General features: G+C 35.8%; 1 protein-coding gene across 2 annotated transcripts in view; it reads right to left on the reverse strand.

The window, feature by feature from the left end:
* PDE10A (phosphodiesterase 10A) overlaps positions 1 to 20,639 on the reverse strand; it is a 171,945-nt gene that overhangs the window by 88,379 nt on the left and 62,927 nt on the right. For both annotated transcript variants that reach the window (XM_014875864.2, XM_088161417.1), the window contains exon 2: positions 8,316 to 8,444. In XM_014875864.2, the coding sequence (XP_014731350.2) occupies positions 8,316 to 8,444 (129 nt within the window). The remainder of the gene's footprint in view (positions 1 to 8,315; positions 8,445 to 20,639) is intronic.

The following is a 20,639-nucleotide window of genomic DNA, read 5'->3' on the forward strand; positions in this document are numbered from 1 at the left end:
CCAAAACAATATTTGGGATCAGACGAGAGCACTAACACCTGCCCAGGACTACTCCAGATGACAGCCTGGATGCAACATCATATTTGGGTGTGAAGAAAAAGCAGTTTAGCCTTGTAGATGTGATATGCCAAGCAACTAGGCCTCAGAGGCAAAGATCAACCAAACCTTATTTTTATCTGACATTTTATGAGATTCTTTACAGTTTCTATGCATCTGGGTTTAATTTTCAGTACAACTGAAGTTTTACTACCCTAGTACGCATCCATTTTTCCAGAGAGTTGATGAAAATAAAAATTCCTTTGAGAATAATGAAGTCCTCTGTAGTGAAAATTGTCTAGGAATTCCATAGTTTACTTCCAAGTTCTTAGCACAACTCAGTCTTCAGGACGACTTTCTCCAATACCAATTCCAATGTTGGAATTTCTGTGCAATACTTGTATTTTTGAAGGTCATCGAAAAGGGTTCATCTCTAAGCTTTTTGGGTTGGTTTGTTTTTGGATTTTTTATTGTCTGCAATGTGAGTACATGTTTTGAACCAAATAATTTTTCTCTACATGCTTAATAACACATTCAAAGTATTTAAATATTATTTGTGACAAACAAAACTCTACATCAGCTAAGCAGAGGCAACAGTGTTCATTTATGTGCAATACATATATTCCTCCTACAATATATTTAAATAGGTATCATCTCCTGAAGGAGCAATTAGGAAACATATAGAAGTAAATCAGTGGGAATGAAGTCATGCTTAGGCCTTCCTCTTGCTGAATGACATGGGAATATAATTTAAATTTCATTCATAAAACATGGGGAAAAAAACAAAACTAAAGCAGTTTATTATAGTCCAGTTGAAAGATATTTGACAGGATTTCTTTTACTGCTAGGATGAAGATTATGAAGACGTAATTTTTGGACAAAGAACTTGATCTACCAATGACCACAGGACAAATAAAGAGAGTACCTGTGACTCACCATGAAAAGTACACACTTTAAATGAGCTGCAGTAAATCTGATAAACACAGGACAACTAGCCTAAAATTCCATCTAATCACAGACATTCTAAACAATAAACTAAGTGAATCACCAACCATGATTAGCTAAATCACTACAGAAACACACACTGAAAATTTTTGGTCTTTATTAGGCCCATACTATATCTGTAATTTACTGTTCTGTGTACACAATCTGCTTTCAGGACCTTAAGAGAGAAGTTTCAGAAGTAAAATTTCTGCTGAAAATCTTCACTAATAGCCAATATGAGGTTAAGACAAATATCATTAATTGCTTCTGCCCACAGACACATAAAATCATCCATTTAGAGCATGGCATTAACATTTACATCCAACTAGACATCTTCACCGTAAAAGATGAATTTTCATTCATCCTCAGGGCTTCCTGTACTTCCTGTGATACAAGGAGATGGCAGAATTTTTATATGTATGTTATACATGGATAAGGCACTGAGAACTTTGCTGAACTAAGTTTTCACTACTCGCATACAGAACATCCGTGAATAAATATCCTTTCTTTATGCACATGTGATGTAACAGACTATCACATTGTGTGACTGCATACTTCCCTTTCCTCAAAGTTGCAAGTCTCATTTAATGGATAGAAAAAGCAATGCTAACATCTATAATTATTTTACATTGTCTTTTTATCCTTATTGGTCAATCTTTGATCATAGGCCTTGTCTAGCACCCATTAATCAAATTAATATTTGGATTTGACAGTCTCATAAAAGTTAATGACTATTCCCTTGTTATTTCTTTCTTTCTCAGCTTACAGATCATGGGAACATTCCTCCTCCTTTTCAATGCAGGTAAAACAGGTTAGCTGACATTGACATTAATAATCATTATTAAAAAGTGTTCGTGGGTATTCAGTCTCCACATACATCAGCAGAATGGATCTTCACCAACTAGTGAGATCTTTTCTTTTGTTTAATTTATTTTTTATTCTGAAAACAAAGATCCATGCACAGGAGAGAAATAATCTGAAAACAAAGAATAGCAGGGCCAAAAAACATTCAGGAGCACTGTCTTGCAGAGGAGGGAAATGGTTTTGTATTGCATATAATGTTAATTAACCCATTATTGAAATACTATCTCTCTTATACTGCCCTCTCTTTAGAAAGATATTGATCATCTGGAAATGTTCACAACATAAACTGAAGAGAAATAGCAAGAAAAAGTGAAAAACCTATTTCTCAGTATGACAGTAAAAGAAGTTCCATGTCCTAATTTACCAAAAGATTGAGAAATCAACATCTGTTTATTTTCTAATATAACCAGCAGTACTGAGTAGAAAATGATTCTGTGAAGCCAGGCTTAAAAGTGAGGAAAAACAGTGTTTTTGAGTAGACAGAAAAAAAACATAAACATTCCTAATTCAAGCTTAACAAAGACACAAGAAACATTAGTATAAGTACATGTTGAGAATAATTGCTCTAGATATAATGTGATTAACATAATTAGTTCAAGAGTGAACTCAGACCAAGCAGTGACGTCTACCTCCTAAGACCAAACATATCGTCATTAAAGGATTACCCTCTGCAAATCTCTGACCATCTAAACAATTCTAAATATGCAGAACTCCAGAAAAAAAAACAGAAAAATCACCTCCTTCACCTGACCCACTCAAAAAAACCCCCAAAACAATCAAACTCTCACACTGTTCAGCAAATTAGAAAATAAAAATATGCTAAGCCATTTTTACCACTGTTTGGAGTTTGCTAGTGATAGCCATTCAAATAACAAAGAAAAGAATTAGCAACTGCTTCAACATTGAAATGCACACTGAAAAGACTTCATCATCACTCAGGACCTCATATTATCTACCAAGAGGCCACTGCTCAGCATTTCTGTACTACCAATACATTAAAAAAATCCTGTTCTATCTAATCTAAATATCCTTTCCATTAACCTTTTCTGTCTAAAAAACCAGACTGACAGTACAACAGAGAGAACTTTTTCATTAACTCCTTCTCAATATTTACACAGCCAAAATGAGGTCACTTATAAGCTGATTCTCCTCTGATTAAGAGAAAACTATAAAAAAACCACTGAACTGATCACACAGGAAATAAACCATTTGACTTCAGACAACTAAACTGAGTCTTTCAGGAAACGATGCAGCAATAAAGTAATGACACACTACAACAGTCTCCCCAGATACCTCCTCCAAAATTCTTCTGTACCTCTGATACATGTATTCCATTTTCATTATCTGGACTAAAATGGCATTCCTATGTAGAGCTCTACCAGAGAGCTGAGAAGTGCCTTCACTTCTGCCTCTGAAATACTGATACTAACAAACTTTTTAGACACATGAGAAATGGCAGCCGACAAACTATGGCATACAAAAGTCTACCAATAAGTTTTATCTCCATGGACTGTGACAAATACACAGAGAAATGGGTTCCACATAGTCAAACCCCCACATATTGTTGCAACTTTTCTGATAAATACATTCAAAATAGAGACAAATTTTGTCAGTCTGGATAGTATCCCAGGAAAGTAGCACCTGTCAGTATCATAAGTGACCTTGGTTCAGACCAGCAAGACCACCTAGACCAACATTTTGTATCTAACTGGCCATTAGCAAATGCTGAGTGAAGAGGAAGAACACAGCAAGCAATTATTCCGGTTGGAATTGGAAGACACAATCTGTCTCATTTTGAGAAAAATTAAAAAAAAAAGCCAACAAAGGCAGCAAAATATGTAAATAGTGGAGTTTGCTAATAAGAAGCATTAAGAGCTACTACTATGGCGTCAGCACTGCCCAAATAATTACCCTTGCTTTTTGGCAACTATTTGTTGCCTGCTTGGATGTCCCAAACATAAGCATAGCAGAGATGCATCAGAATAAAACAGCATGTCTGCATCATCAGTGAAATATTAAGGCACCCTAATTATAAATCAAGGAGGTTGTTAACATGCTGCCATATCAGTTCCTCTTGCCTAGGGCTGGGGGAGAAGTCAGCATTGCAACAAGCTGTGGAGCATCACAGCAGTGAGAGTCTCCAGATTCTGAGTATCCTTCACCTACAATTCTACATCTACTACCCTGCACTACAGAACAGGCATCTCTGCTCAGTCGCTGAAAAAAAGCACAGTCCTCAAAAACTAACAAAATCAAGAATAGGATCCATTTCTTCCTTTCTAATTTTGTCAGCAGGATGACATCTCTTTAGCACACTCATACTGACACATATCCTCCTTAGATGTATCTTTTTATATACACTATCTCTGCTTATGGAAATATTTGCTAGCCATCCTTTCACCTATTTAGTAACCTTAGGTGAATGCCTCTATACACCATCTTTTAAAAGCAGGAATAAATGACATAATTAAAAAAGTAAATAATGGAATAACTATCATCAAATGTAGAAACATGCATTTTGGTATTCCCTAGCAATAAAAACCTAAGTGCAGACTTGCTTCCTAAATAGAGCCACACATCAACACCTCTCAAAAACTCACTGCTTTGTCTCTTACGGGACTGTAGCCAACTTTAAAGCCCAACATGCTGATATCTTAAAACCTGAAAATGCAGCACCAGAAATCACTTTTTGTACATAACTTTGATTATGTGTCAATGATGTACCCTAGTACAGTTCAAACATTACAGCAATGTCATACTAATGTTACATTAAGCAACTAATTTCTATTTAATTTTTTTTTTTAAACAGGCCAATTATGAAATATCAGGTTCCTGGAAATGCAGCAAGTCAACTGCACTTAAAAGATGATAACTTCTGAGTATAATCAGTGTCATGTACTGAATGTACTACTTTCCATTTAATTTTTTAATTGTATTTATTAATTACTTAACAATATTTGTATTAACAACAGCAAAGCACTAAATTCCCACTATACGTAGCTTTACATGTTTTTGGCAAATATTGCTGGGAAGAAAGTAATGCATGAAGCTGTTAATGTTTCCAGATTCAGCAGTAATAAAGCACATGGTCTTACACTGTGATGAACATGGGGGCCATGGGAAGTGATGAGCTTCTTAATTGATATAGGCAGCTTTCCATGTAGAAATTCTTTGTCAGTACAGTTTGTCCTTTCTTTTTATTATAAGAGGTAATTTAAAAGATTAGGAAAGACATCTATGAAATTCAGTATCAACAGTGTAAAAGATGCACATCTGGCTTATAATCAATGTGCTTAGCCTCCTATTGTTGTGGCAGTGAAGCTTCAAATAATATAATTAAGGTTGGAATTTATAAATATTTTTCTGAGAAATTTGTTGGGAGATGAGGATCTATCCAGCAGCAGTCTAAAGCTTTCTTAACATGATGGCTCTGGCTACAATCATACTTGAGCTTGAATTATATGAAAGAGGACAATGGAAGAAGTCTCATGAGCTCTGTGAGTATTACATCTAGGCATCTGGAAAAGAAAAGATCTCCTTCTGGCAGATTAACTCTGTCATGATCTGGCTAGGAAAAATTTACAACTCAAGTGTTTGTGTATTACAAATAGAGTTGTTTGTAAATACTGTGTGCAACAATACAAGGCCTGGGTGTGTTTTGAACATGTAATTCATTGGTAGATAATAGTGAGTTCAAAAAGTTGTAGTGAATACCCAAATGTCAGCATAAGCATTCCTTTCTAGTGCTACCTTTGCAAGTTTTGTCCAATATACCAGGAAAAGGAAAAAAACAAATTAAAGAAAAAAAAAAAAGTCTTATAATCGCACATATATCACCATCACCTTCAACTGTCAGGAGCAAATTTCAATCTAACATTTACCGTGAGAGAAACAAGATCTAACACACTGAGGATTCAACTCTTCATATTTTGGGATATAGTTAGACCTTAAACATTGCAATATTTAGTGATTTCCTCCTTTTTTAATAATTTAGGTTTTAAAAAAGCCCAAACCATCTACAGTAATTAATTCAGTGAATCTCAGTCATAGATAAATTTTGGTTCATTTAAGTCCAAATCAGACATTCCAGTTCATGCTAATGAAATTCAGATAAACTACCCTGGCTGCAGGCCCACTGACTTCTGGCTGAAGAGTACACACAGCTGGATGTCTGTAAATCGGGCAGGACTGATTTCTGCATATAGGTTAAAGACTGTTCTGCGTCACCAACGTGTAAGAGTACAGACACTAAGCCAGAGACCTCAAAACAGCCTTTTGCCTGCCTGGCAACTTCCTCATAAAAACAAAGCTTACTTCTCCAGCTGTATCATATTACATGATGTGAGCATTTGTAAAGTAGACTAGACTGAAGTAAAAGGGATAGAGGGAAAATTATACCCCTACTGTTGTAAAGTGACTTAGGCTACACACCAAAAGAATTAGTTCCATCCTCTCCCCCTCATTTCTTACCATCACCATAACTTAGGCAGTAGAATTTGTACATACATAACATGAACTGAGTAAATCATCTAGCAAATTTCTTTCCTAAAAATACTGCTTTCTGAAAGATTAGGATTTGTTGTTATCAGAAATATTTTATATGACTATAGACTTTATCTTTCTACACGAAAATCCCAGACAAGGCTCATCAGTATCAGTTTCATTCTATTAAAAAAATGCATTCAAATTCATCTTTTTTTACTTGGCAAGTGTAGTTTTAAAACTGGTTCTCCTTATTTTTATCTAAAATCCAGCACTAAAGAAGCCACATCTGTATGACTGCCTTTAGTGTAATAACTACAGCCACCTTAAAGATCACTGTCAGCAAAAGGGAAGTAGCAGGGAAGGCAGAAAGACCTGCAGGATGATAACAGATATGAATATATATATATATCTCATATAAATGCTAATAGTAGCTTAACTATTGCTTGACACATTTAATGCAAGTTTGGGGAAAATTAGCCACAATATAGAATTTTTAAGTGTATGAAAAAAAACAGACAAATTCCACTGTAGTGCCTGCTCACATTTAGACTTTGCTAGGATAATGGTCAGCAGTCACTTGGCTCTAGTAGTTGCTACAAAAAGTTTCATGAGGACTTCCACAAAAATTTATCTTTTGTTTTTAGTCTTCCCCCAAAAAAGTGGAAACTTTGAGAAACTGGTAATAAATTCCACTTAACAAAATATGACTCCTGAAGCTAAATATCTCCAAAGCATTTATTTGGTTATAGCATAAAGATCCTTGACCCAGACTATAAACTGTTTTTCAAACACACAATGATTTTTACAGTTATTTCAAGCACTTTAGACAAAATTATTATTTTTAAGTGAGCATAGCTCATAAAAACAAGAAGTATTAATTTCTGGCAACACAAAAGTATTTTTCATCATCTGTTTGCAAAAAGCATTGTCACAAACCCTTGATTCATAACACTGTTTTTCTGATTGCTGTTGTGGATTATAACAATAGGCCTCTTGCAGCATAAACAGTCTACTGCTATGTACTTCTATTCTGCTGCTAGGTAATCTCTTTAAACCAACAAAAATTTATTGCCACCTTAGGAGCATATGTAGTCATTACCACCAAAAATCAGGCTCAATGTAGCCTTTTCCATCCCTTGTCCATCATCTTTTTTTTTAATAATCCTGCAGAAAACACTGCCTTCTAGGAAGTAACAATATCCCCTATATTCAAAATACAAATTATCATTATAACTTAAAACTCTAAACACATTAGAAGTCAGACACAAATCACAACCAGTTTCTTCCCTAACCTTCTTGGTAATTTCCTCCTTTGCATTTTACCTGGTACATTACAAATCATTGTTAGAATTGCATGAATCTGATGTCTGCAGACCATCTCACAAAACTTAAGATCATGACAAAATTTATTATCATTGTAAACCCAGGCTGGCTTAAAAGAAACTCTTCTGGGTCTATTTAGAAAGGTATTTTACCTAAAGCAACCCAACCTCCAGAATTTGACACACAGGGTTATAATATCTATGTCAACACTCTTATCTAAAATTGATTTATTACATGTTGCAAGTAGGAACTTTTGAGATGGTATATCCAGTAATTTACTGAGGCATATTGGATAATTTTAATTCAAAACTTAGTAATTTCAGATCCAAGAAAACCAAGTTATGTTCTCAAAATCAACACTACAGGTTGATGGATAGTATTTGCAATTCAAAATGGGTAAACTAAACTTCCAATATTAATATCAGTACCTTCCAAAAATAAAAATATCAAAAGGCTCAAAATATTTAAAAAATTGTTAGCCTATTTTGCCTTCAAAAAAATGGTAGAACCTAAACAGAAAAATTATAATAGTCAAGTTATACCAAAACCAGGTTTCCTTTTTAAATCTGAAAATATTTGAGCTGTTCAAAGCTAAATATTAATCACAAATAAAAAGCACTTACCTTCTTGTCTGTTATTTTTCCTTTTTAGCCATTTTTCCACAGTTTCTGCACTTACACTTTCTGACACAAACTCATCCAGTACCTGGGGGTGAAGAGAAAGATATGCCTTCACTTTTTCATCTGTTAAGCCTGAAAGAGAGAACATTAATTGATTACATTATTGGTATGAACACCCTCATATTAAAAAAATACCTGGAGACCAACAAGTATCAATATCCCTTTGTTTAACACAGTGATTGAACATATGACTATTTAAATAGGGCAGAGAGAGCAATATCCTGTCAAAAAAATGAGCTGTAGTATAGAAAATAGTAGAAGGAAAGCGTAGCCATACAAGATACTGTGTACAAAAAGTCCCCTAAAGGGGTACACAAACATTACCCAGGAGAAACATCCAGGCAGGAATTCATGACTATGTATGTGACTACAAAATTATTTCCAGGATATGCAAGATATATTGATAAAGAAAATGGTTAGAAGGAGATAGAAGTGAACTGGGATGTCTCACAGAACACCAAATTCAGTAGTCTCACTGCAAATGGCAGCAAAATCAACACAAGCTATTATGGAATACCAAAATTACATGCAATTTTCAAATACTAGAATTACTTAAGTTACTTTTGATGTATAAACTGTTTTCACAGGCATGCTTCCATTGCTTTAGTAACTTAGTTACCAAAATGAAAATAATTGCAGATAAAAGGTATTTACAATAGCTGCGACAAAAAGAAAACTCCAGTAAACATTTTAGAACAAGAAGAAATATTCAGAATCTCAGATTCCAGACATTCATAAACAAGTTTTCAAATTCAGAAAGTTACAGTCTGATTATACACTTTGCAAATCCCTCAAACAAAACGACTGGCCACAGGGAGGTGAGCCCAGCAGTGCAGAGACTGTCCAATAGCAGTAAAAAGTGCCTGTCCTGAGGGACTTGGCTCCAGGCTACCATAGAGGGAACAGGCACCCCAGTGCAAAAGCCTTAATGAGATATGAGGGGAAGAGGAGTAACATCCACTGTAATGACTCTAAATATTCTCTTGTGTTTTGTGTATTTAAATATAATAAATTCTCCACAGAAAACTGCCTGTTTGTCCTATTCAGGGAAAAGAAAGTCCCCTCTGAACAACACTGACCTCTTTCAGAGAGTATTCATATATAAAGTGAGACCAACTCTCCTATTTCCTTCTTTGCACAGTATCAGAACGTGATGAACAGAGGCGTAGTGCAATTTCAATGCTAGTCAATGACGCAATATTTAAGAGCTCTTACAAATGTGTACTGTGAAAGCCTTCAGGAAGCAACACCAAAGACAAACCAACAGCTCTCACCTGCAGTGCATCAACCACCTACACCACGTTCCTCACACCAACTGCACCTTATCACTCCTCCACATCGGCCCCCAACAGCTCAAAACTGGTTTAAACTACCCTTGCTTTTATTCCAGAGGTGGCAGTTCCTGTTGGATATCTCAGCCTCAAAGAACAGCATTGCCACTTAAGGCAATTACCCATACATGAATCACTTGAATAAGAGATAATTGACCATCCTGATTTTCATTAGTAAAGAAAAGCTTTATCCTAAATCAATAGACAAGTACATAATCAGCAAGTGGGGCAAAAACATGCAAAACCCCACGGTTTTGATTGTTCAACCTCAGGTGATAGTTTGTAGAGTTAGATTTTAATGCAGCTAAAAGAAGTAGAAGTGCAAAATGAACAAGATTATTTTAAAGCCAACTCGGGGATTGCTTTGTTATGAAAAAAAAAAAAAAATCAAACTCATTAATATAATCCTGCAATTAGTATAAATGAGAAAAATATAGTACCTTGATAACTTCATAGTGAGAAAATTTGAAAAGGAAATATGTTTTAACAATCATTCAAAAGAGTACCGCATTTTAAAGATTTAGCCACCAGAATGTCATCAAAAATTGTCTTCCCTTTAAGTTCTACATTAAAAAGAATCAAAAGAGACTTGTCATAAAATGTCTGCTACTTCCAAGTTTCCCTAGACTGCAAAGAACCTTTTTTTGCTTCTAATACAAAACTGAAAGGACTGTAAAACTAGCAACTGGAATTCTAAAACGATTGATTTGTTCCTTCATTGAAAATAACCATTCTTTCTTGATCCAAACCTTTACATGCTGTGTATTTTGTAAAACACACATCAGAATTCAATAAAATGTCAATTTGAAATAAGACTTCAGTCCACAGGTATCAAATTTAATATCCAGATATTATGCAACTTGAGTAACTTAAAGGTAAAAACTCTGCTTTAACCTTATACAAAAAAGTGATTCATAGATCTGATATAAGAAATCCTAAACAGTCTTTAAATCACCCTTTTTTATTTCACTAAAGGTATCTGTGCAGATGTTCTTTCTCAATGTGGGATTTATAGCTGGGAGCAAGAACAGGATTTACAACTATGTTTGCAGAGTTAAAAAGGAGTAACTTAAACCTATTTTCTACATAGATTAAGGCAAATTTATTGGTTGGCTTCCAGTTGTTAGCCTGCTGCATCAAAAAACACACCCTGCAAACACAGACACAAACTCCACAACCAAAACTAACAATAATGCACTGTAACTTCACAAAACGTGAAATACAAAGCTTTCAGAATAAAATTTTGCCTGAATGTAAGAGCATTTTATAGCTGTGCAGATGCAATTATCTTATGGCATACGTAAAGCCATCTTGATTGCAAGATGTGTATTAGAATAAAGTTATTGCATAATAACATGCACACACTTGCCCTCTTGAGCATTCACATGCTCCTGAAAACTTTTAGTACATGTATGTTTGTTAAATGTTATTGACCTCTCTATTGAAGCATCGTAATGCCTTACTTCTGAAAAATGCAAAAAACCCTATTTGAATGTTTAGAGGTAATGATTACTAACATTTAAATAAACAGGACAATAACACACCCACACTCAGGAATGCCAGTCAGGTGTCATTTACAGAATTATGAACAAACATAACACAAGTCAATGCTGGTTATTAATTTTTCTGCTATTAACAGATTGGTCTTAAGTATTTGGGGCAGTAAACCTGTCTACATTCATTCACATTAGAAATATTTCCCCTCTACTACTTCTCCCCTCACTACTACTTCCCATGACCTCCAGCAATGCCAAGACTTGTCTCATTCTTGTTCATCATTTCTTGTGTGGAGCATCAAGTGCATACATCAACAGTGCCTAGCAAAGGAAAAGGCAGCAGTGCACACCTTCTTAACCATGTTGGTCTGTACACTTCCTCCCAAGCAGCCCAAACAAAAGCTCCCCTCACTTCATTTCATGCACCCCCAGAAAGCATCACCTCTTGTATCTGGAACCCATCTGTCCTCTGACAGAGCTGTGTCAATTTCCAAGAGGGACCATCACTCAGGAGGGCTGAACTTCGGCCAACAGCCTAGCATTCAGCTTGCCAGAAAGCACAGAAAGACTGGAATAATTCCTCTGGGAATTAAAGGAGGATTCTGACATTTGATTTGTATGTCCATTCATTCCATTTATACAGTGGCGTTTCCCCTACATACATATATCCTGTTTAATTAAAAACACACCAAACCACCTTTCTCTCTTGTACTCTTATTTTAAAATGATTGACTCACACTTCAGTGCTGCTATCAGACACAACTTGCTGTCACACACAGGAACTATTTGTTCTGAATTTGTGATTAAATAATGAACGACACACACATATCAGATAAGCTCTTCCTTTTTTCATTCCCCTATGAACAAACCATAGGAAAAGAAACAGCTCCAGCTAACCAATACTTGTGGCAGCCCAGCAGCTCCTCACTTCCTGACTAGCACACCCAGTTAGGTTGTGTAGATCTCAATTTGAGATATTCTCTTTGGCCATACCTTCTGCTTTTAAAAGTTTCTTCATATGTATGGTAAACATTAATTAAGTTGGGTTTGGTTTCATATTTTTAATTTCTAGGCTACTCTAACAGTAAGTGGAAATACAACTTTCCAGTAAATGTTGGGCTTTATGAAAGAGGTTCACCTTATTGTGAGGATTTCTGTTTATCTCATTACAGGACAACGTAAAACTAGAAAAGCTCAATGCAAAGCAGAGTGCTGAAGACAGCCTTTCCTCCTGATATCATCCGAGAGGCAATTCCTTGATCAGGAGAGGAAACGACCTTATTAGCAGGACATTCATCCCAGGACGTTCATGCTGGTGTTGGTTCTTGCCACCCCTGGACAGTGGCCTCGGACTGACACCATCAGTTTATTATCCTATAATAAAAACCTACATACCTTTTCTCTGTAAACTTCCCGGGCAGCTCCACGCAACACTGACTCCTTCTCTCCTTTCCTCTTCCTTCTACACATGACCACCTAACCCTTCCTCTTCACAGCAAAGCCAGCAAACTCACTCTTCTGTCTTTTCTTCTCTGTTCTCCTAACTCTTTATACCTTTCTTTCTCACATGCATAACACCTGCCCTTTTACTCTTTTGTGATCGGTCAACACACATCAGCATTCCAGGCTTCTTCTCCTTCAATGCTGTTCACCCATCTTATACAGCAGCATCCCCTTTAGGGATGAGGCTCACAGCATCCCCTTTCCTAATCTTCCACAATCTAGTCTCCCCCACATGTAAAGAGTGAGAGGGGGAAACAAAATGATACAAAAGCAATTGTATTTACTTGTAGTACTTCTAGAAAATTAAGTATTAGTGCGCTGTGTGAAAAAAACATAGCTCTGTTCTACTTTGCATATGCCTGAGGCTCGAGCTGTGCATCTCATTTGGCATAGCTCATGCCAGCCCATTAAAATTTTGGGGTTGTGGTTTGGGTTTGGTTTTTTAAGTGGTGGTGTTCAAGGGTTTGTTTTTTTTACCAACTCCTTAGCTTTCAATTCAGCACGTGCGAGTGGTTTGGTGTCACTTTTAGTTTTTTTTTCCCTACCCAAACTATGAGAAACAGTTTCTTTTTCACTGGAATTAATAGCACAAATATATACAGTTGAAGCCAAAATTATGAGTGGATTTTTTTTCCTTTTTAATTATGCTAAACTAACAATAGAAAGTACAGATATTGCTACCAAGTACCACAGTCCAGTTATTACAGCTTAAATTAGAAAGCCAAAGCACTTATGACAGTCTGGTTCAACAAATAACTATCTTTTCTATGACTAATACCTTAAAAACATGCTTCATTTCACTGAGAGTAAAGAATAAAGAAACCTTTACCTGAAGATAATTCAGCTAGTTCAGCAGAGCTGTTTGAAGAGGAATACTTATTCCCGTAGATTATGAACCAACACAGGAAACTATTTTTTATTTCAATGGGGTACCAAGACTAAATCATTGGGGTTTCAAAACCATAACTAAAACACTGACTGCTTTTTTAGTATTTCTAAAAGCCAAAAACCCCCAGAACCACCACCTTCAAAAATACCTGCAAGGTCTCAAACAAAGCCAGTGTGAATATTGGAGGCTGCTTGACAGTAATTGCCTGGCCTGCTCAAGCCTAGCTTCTCCTTTTGATCTACCAGCAAAGCTTTCATTGCAACAACTCCTACATTTCATTAAAGATAACATAAATTAGAACCTTAAAAGAGATCAACTGCTTTCACAGAGCAATCTCCCACTATCCAGTGTAAGTAAATCAACAGCTTCATTAGTCAACATCTGTAGCACTAAAAAAAATACTAATTACAATAAGAGAAAATTAGGAAACATTTGTTACTGTTTGGAGTACTATACTAGTAGATCATTTTACAGGTACTGAAACAAACATTTTTCAAGAAGCCCCAAGTGTGTGAAGATACTTCCATACAAAACGTATATTTGAATGAACAGGAAGGAATAAAGCATAACAATGGACAAAGTTGATAGAATACAAAGATTCCTCTAACAAATGTGATCAATATTCACCCTGTTGATTACCACCATCCTCTTAATGTCTATGTTTGGTTTTAGAAGAGACAGAAACTGTAAACACTGTTGCAGTCGCATATGCTGCTGTCCTCTTAAGGTGTCAGAAAATGCTCTTTGATAAATAACTGAATATTAACACTTTGAAATATAAGCATAAAACAACAGGACTTCTATCTTAAGGAAGAAAATGGTTTTTGGGCAGAGGCGACAAATTATCCCACTTTAGCATCCTAAAGCTCACTTTAGAGTGAGTTTTACTCAAAATTATAAGGGTACTACGAGGAAACACTGTAGGCTTGTCTACATCCATAAACTGAGTATGTCTAGGGCTGTTCACTGACCTGTAATCAAGCAGTTTATAACTCCTTCATCCTTACTACTAAGCTTTCTTGATCTCCAACAATGAAGCTGAGGGAAAACTGAAAGCTGGGAACCATCCCTGACCTGACCCTACTCCAGAGCAACATTCGAGACCTGCCCAGGACATCACGAGCTGGCTTGGAAAATGCAATGCCAAAACCATTCCAGACAAAAATCCAATTCTAGTACATAAGAATGCTCCTTCACACTGTTTACTAACTCAGATATAGCAGAGCTGAGTTTAAAAATAAAACAAGAAACAAAAACCTTGAAACATCAATTATCAGTAATTATTCCTTGTCTCTGAGCCAGTCTTCAACAGCCTTCCTTTAAAGAAAAAAAATGCATAAAGTCAAAAATCACTAGACAGTCTTATTTTTGCTTTCAGCTTTTTATGCTGCCTAAAATATTGAAAACATTTCTTAGATATGAGATAACCTGTGTAGTACTGAATCGATTAATGGCTCCGCTCTCTGACTCTTAATCCATGTCACACTGCACTCTCCTCTGAGAATAGTTTCACTGAGCTCAGTATAAAGCAGAACTGACTGTGAATGAGCTGAAAGAATTGAAGCCTAGAGCTATGTTTAAAAATCTGCTCCATTTAGCAACATGAGTCACACACATCATTAGCAATTCTTACAATTTTCCCATTAGTCTTTTGATATTTGGTCTTTTTTCTAAAACCACTAGCTTAATCAAACCTCATCATTAGGCAAGAATTTTAATTTTCACCTAAACTTTCTGGTTCCCAGTCTGGGGGGCATATGGGGAGTCAGGAAAGAATGGGTAAAAACTGATGAGCCAGCCTAATACTTACAAAGGGTCTGCATTTTATCCTAGAGCAGCTAATCTCTGAAAGACTGCAGTCAGTGCTTCCCTCCAAACCCTTGCACTTGACACACCTTTTGCTCATTTAGATAGGATCCAGTGGTTTGAAAACGCATTGTGAGGGTGTACATTGGTCATTGTAAGAAACCAGGTGGATTTTGCATATCAAGAAGGCTTTCACTAATAAACATGAAAGGAAATAACTTGAAATGCTGTCAATGTTGCATCTTTTAACAACAACAGCAACAAAATAATTCAAATAAAAAATATACTAATTAACTTGTTTGATTTAATAAGCATTTATTCCCTGAAATTAGAGGGGCCGCAGAGTCACAACAAATACAGGCAAAGTCTTCTATTCTCCAAGTAGCTAAAAATGCCTAAATTGAAAATATTTTTTCTTGTCTGAAATAACAAAATTATGAAGAGACAAGTTTCACACTTTCTCAAAATTAGCATTTCAAAATAAATATCATACTTGTATGAAAAAAGACTTGAAATATCTGAAAGTCATCCAGGAGACCTAATTTGAACACAGCTTTGCCTATGTACTCCTTTATCTAAAGCAGTCTTGTCCCATCTCTTACTTACACAAAGATCACCTCTCTGTATTTTTCTACAGAGCTTTATAAGTGATATTTGTAGTTATTCTCAAAAGCATTCAAAGCATGTGTGTACATTGCTTCATTTGGATTAAGCATTAATCCCATTAAATCAATCCCTTCTTTGTTCAAAGCATCAGGATTCAAAACCACAGGCACAGTCAGTTTTGAAATATCCTTTTCAAGTCAGACTTTTTATCTTAATCCATTTAAGTACACAGGAATGTAATGTGACCAAGTGCCCAAACCCTCTGAAACCTGACATTACTGGTCTGGCAAAAAGTATAATCTCTAACAAGAAGCAATCAGAATGGTCAAACCTCTTTGATTTCTCTTTGCTTGAAAAATCAATTCACAAACTTTGTGAGCAGCTCCAGTCACCTTTTTTGCCCCGCCTCCTCCAAGTCTCTCCTTCATTGCTAGAAGAAACCCAATATGTGGCTCCAGCATATCACCAATAAAAACCAATAATGCAGTACCTGAAAACACCTCACTGCTAATTTAGGTGTTTTAAAAGGGTTTATGTTTGTTTCACAGACAATAAATTTTACTATTAACCATTTCAAATCTTCAATTCAAAGGTGAATGTTTAATTACATGAGCCTCCAATAACTGCATAAACCTGCAGGCTCTGCATACATGTAAATGACAACAGTAGCCATGTGACACTCAGCCAGGATGCCAGCAGCACTGCTGAAGATTTAGAAAGCAAAAATAAAGACCAGCTCAGCTAAACCTGATCTGGAATGTGCTCATACAGAAAGAATATCAACAACCTGTATCCTATAATTCAAATCCCATATTCCTTATGAAAAAGCCATGGATGCACTTGAACATGCCAGATGCTGAGCAAGGCATGGACATAAGGCCTTTAATTTCCACAAACTTTCATGGTGGTTTTTCTGATATTATCAGCATCTTGCAAGCCTGAGTCCTAGACATCTGCAGATACTCAGCTGCTTATATCTCCCAAAATTTAACATTCAAGAACTGCATGGTACTGGCAGCTCTGAGCCCTGATTCAGTATTAACTTAAAAAGCAAAAAAATTATATAAAACTCTTGATGAAATCAGTTTGCATTAGCTAGAGCTAAAAGGCCTATAATCCTTCCATAGGAATTATATGTATGCCTAATGGAGTCAACGTATTCTCAATTTGAATATTCATTTTTCATGGGGTTTCAAAGCACACTTCAAGTTGTCTGAATGGCACAATCCTGTATGTATACTGTTATGCTGCAATATCATCCATTAGTTGATGTATGGGGGCTTTTTAAAACTGTCTTACTTCCCTGGTTTGAGAGTAGCTTTTCTCCAGTTCTCATTAGCACATTGGAGTAACTCCGAGGGGTCTGTAAAAAGCTTTATTCTCCTTCCAGGTGCATGATGGAACCAAATTTGGAAATTTAATTAACACTCTGCAAAAAGCTAACAAAAAGACTATAGACATGCTCCAGGACTTGCAAATTGTAATCAAATAATTGCAAGCATTTGCTTGAGAGAATCATGTATCATCTTAAGGTTACTGATAAAAATAATTATTAACATAATTATAAGTAAAGCATTATACTGAAGTAGGTTAAAATGTACTTGTAGATGTATAAGAACATCTCAGTATAACTATGTGCCTTTTTCTTTCTCTTGTGCAGCACACGGAGCCAGAGTACCTTGCTCCTGCCCAAAATATGCATATCTTAATAAAGACTAAAGAAATACTAAAATATATTAATAACTCATGAAAAATGTAAAGTCCCTCAGAACATGCATGAAACCTTGAAAGAGTATACACAGCTTTAGATTAAACTACTTAAAATCTCATGATTAAACAAGGTTAGAATGCCTCATTCTTCCCTTGAGAACAGGTGTTGGGACCAAGTTCTTGATTTATGTCTTCTCCAGTAATACCTTCTGGCTGATGAAATGTCTTCCTCCCACTTGACAGCTAATCCTGTAGTAGCTCGCTTTTTGAGTGAACTCTTCTGGCTTAAAAGTAGTACCATTCCCTTTATTACCAGCGTTTTACTGCTGATTTATTACTTATAACAAACTTTTGTGAATAAAGTTCTGTAAATCCTTTATAATACCAATATAAATGTGCAGTCTTGTTTATAGCCTGCACCTTAACTTATTCCACAAATAAGATCCACTATGATGCAACCTTTGAAGGATACTACATGCCTGTGCCAAGTCTCATTCAGTTATTTCACTAAATTGGAGACAGAGAACCTTCTTCCTTCTGAAAGGAGCATCCCACTTCATCTTAGCACTTAGATTAGTAGACATGTTAGGACAGTTTCCCGGAGCACAGGACTCTTCTGAAATAACACCTACACACAGTCAAATAGCACATACTTAGCAACAAGCCTGGACATCTAAGAGTCTCTACTTTGGTGAGACTAGGACCCCATCTGCAGCACCACTGACTAGGATTTGTCGCTCTTTTTTAATCCCCTCCAAATTTCAACTCTTAGGGTACTTTAAGTGAAGACAGTCAACATCCTTTGCAAAATGAGAAGGTACAAAACCCAGAGAAATCAGTCACTAAAAAGTACTAATAAAAGAAATATAACACAACCACATCCAGAAAGGTTTGATCTGGCTGATGCGAAGGAAGCTCTTCAAAAACAAACCATGCTAGCCCAGCACTTTTTTAGACATCTTGGCTAAAATAAAGCATTTAGAAAAATATACAAATTAGTCTCAATGTTGAATTTCACATATTCTGTAACTCCTTCAAGTCCTGCATCCAGGTCATTTATGAAGATGTTGAGGAGCACAGGCCCAAGGATGGAGCCCTGTGGAACCCCACTAGTGACAGGTCCCCAGTCTGATGTCACCTCATTCACTGTAACCCTTTGTGCCTGACCCGTGAGCCAGGTGCTCACCCATCCCATGAAGTGTTTATCCAGCTGTGGGCTGGACATTTTGTCCAGAAGGATCTGTAAGAGATAGTACCAAAAGCTTTGCTGAAGTCCAAAAAGATTGCTATGCACAAACCTGATGAACAGAAAAATTTAGACGGGATGCAAGAAGCAGGTTGCAAACTCCTACTCTTATTTGATCTAAAAGCTGGCCATGATATTTACAGGTTAATTTGTTTAAAGACAGATAGAAAGTGCTGCCAAGATCCTGACCTATTGTTTAACACCAAGGGTGTTGTCTTTAGCCTAATAAAGTGAAGGCTGAGCTGGTGCAGTTCTTTTTTTAAAAAAGACTTCTGATTTTAAATAAAAGACTAAGCTGTAAAAGAGTTGATTCCACTTTCCAATTAGTCTCTTCAGGTTACTAATAGGTATAAAATGGGTGCACCTATTAAAGAAATAAATAAAATTTTAAAATCCCATTCTAATTGCAGTATCAATTTTTCTTGCTTTACTTCCCAGCAATTATTTTTTTTTTCTTTTGTACTTTAACGATTATCTTGAAATACTTTTCAGCATTACAAATCACCTCTTTATAAAGGTACCACTGGTATGAATGAATAACATCTATCCTCTTTACACAGTGGAACAGGCTCATTTTTCTAAATTATAACACTGTATTCTTACAACATTTCACAATTCCAAAGAGATTTAACTCCAAGTATCCATATGCAAATATTCAACTATTTCTACAGTAGTTCCAGAAAACTCTCTAACCTAATTCAAGCACCTTTACAAAAATTTCAATACCTAAAACAAGAAAAGAACTCTAAAATATAAAAGCTTCTAAAAACCTTCCAAAAAATAAAGTTTTTGTGACAGAGACTCCAGATTTATCACCTGAATGTTAGAGGGTACATCATAGCCTTCCCTCAACACCACCAAAAGAGCTACACAGCAGACAATTTCACAATAAAGTTTAAATACAAAAAGTTGGCATCATGAAAATTATCTTGGAAACTGCTTTTTACTCTACATTTTGTATTACTATAAAATATAGACACAAGATGCCTCTTTATACAAGACTGAACTTTGACTGACATTTAAAATAATAAAAAAAACCCTATTTAATTCTTTTGTGGGGAATAGAAATCCTACCTTCAAACTAATTAAGCACTGAAAGTAAAGCACTAACTCCATCAAACTGTCAGAAAAAAAGCTAGAAACTCCAATTTATTTAAAACACTATCAAGGAAGAAAATTATTTTCTTTTTTTCAGCCGTATAAATGAACAGAAGGAAAGATGATTTTTCAGAGATGCTATCTCTGATCAATTGTATGGTGATGGATGTAATGATATCTCTATGTCACTAAAGCACAGCCTAGGAAAAGCAGCATAATTTCAGATATTTAAAAGAATACGCTGCTGAAGTAAAGGAGGTTTGAAGCGATAATTAAATGCTGTGTTACATACACTTGTACATTACAGACAAGGACATTGTGCAACCCTTATTTGCTCTGGTGAACACTTACAGGAGTAGTCCTATTGACGTCAGCGAGACTACTTATGTGGGTAAGAGCTCACTAACATGTGAAGGGTTATGCAACAAAGCCCCAAACACGTCTCATTCCACACATTGTTTCAAGCTTTGTTCCTCAACCACAATTTTTTCCTCTGATAGTGTTAATAATATTATTTCAGTAATATTACCACTCAGAAAAATATGTGAGAGCATACAACTTGTTTAGTGGTATCTGACATAT

The sequence above is a fragment of the Sturnus vulgaris genome, chromosome 3, assembly GCF_052056855.1.
Source record: "Sturnus vulgaris isolate bStuVul1 chromosome 3, bStuVul1.hap1, whole genome shotgun sequence".
NCBI lineage: Eukaryota > Metazoa > Chordata > Aves > Passeriformes > Sturnidae > Sturnus > Sturnus vulgaris.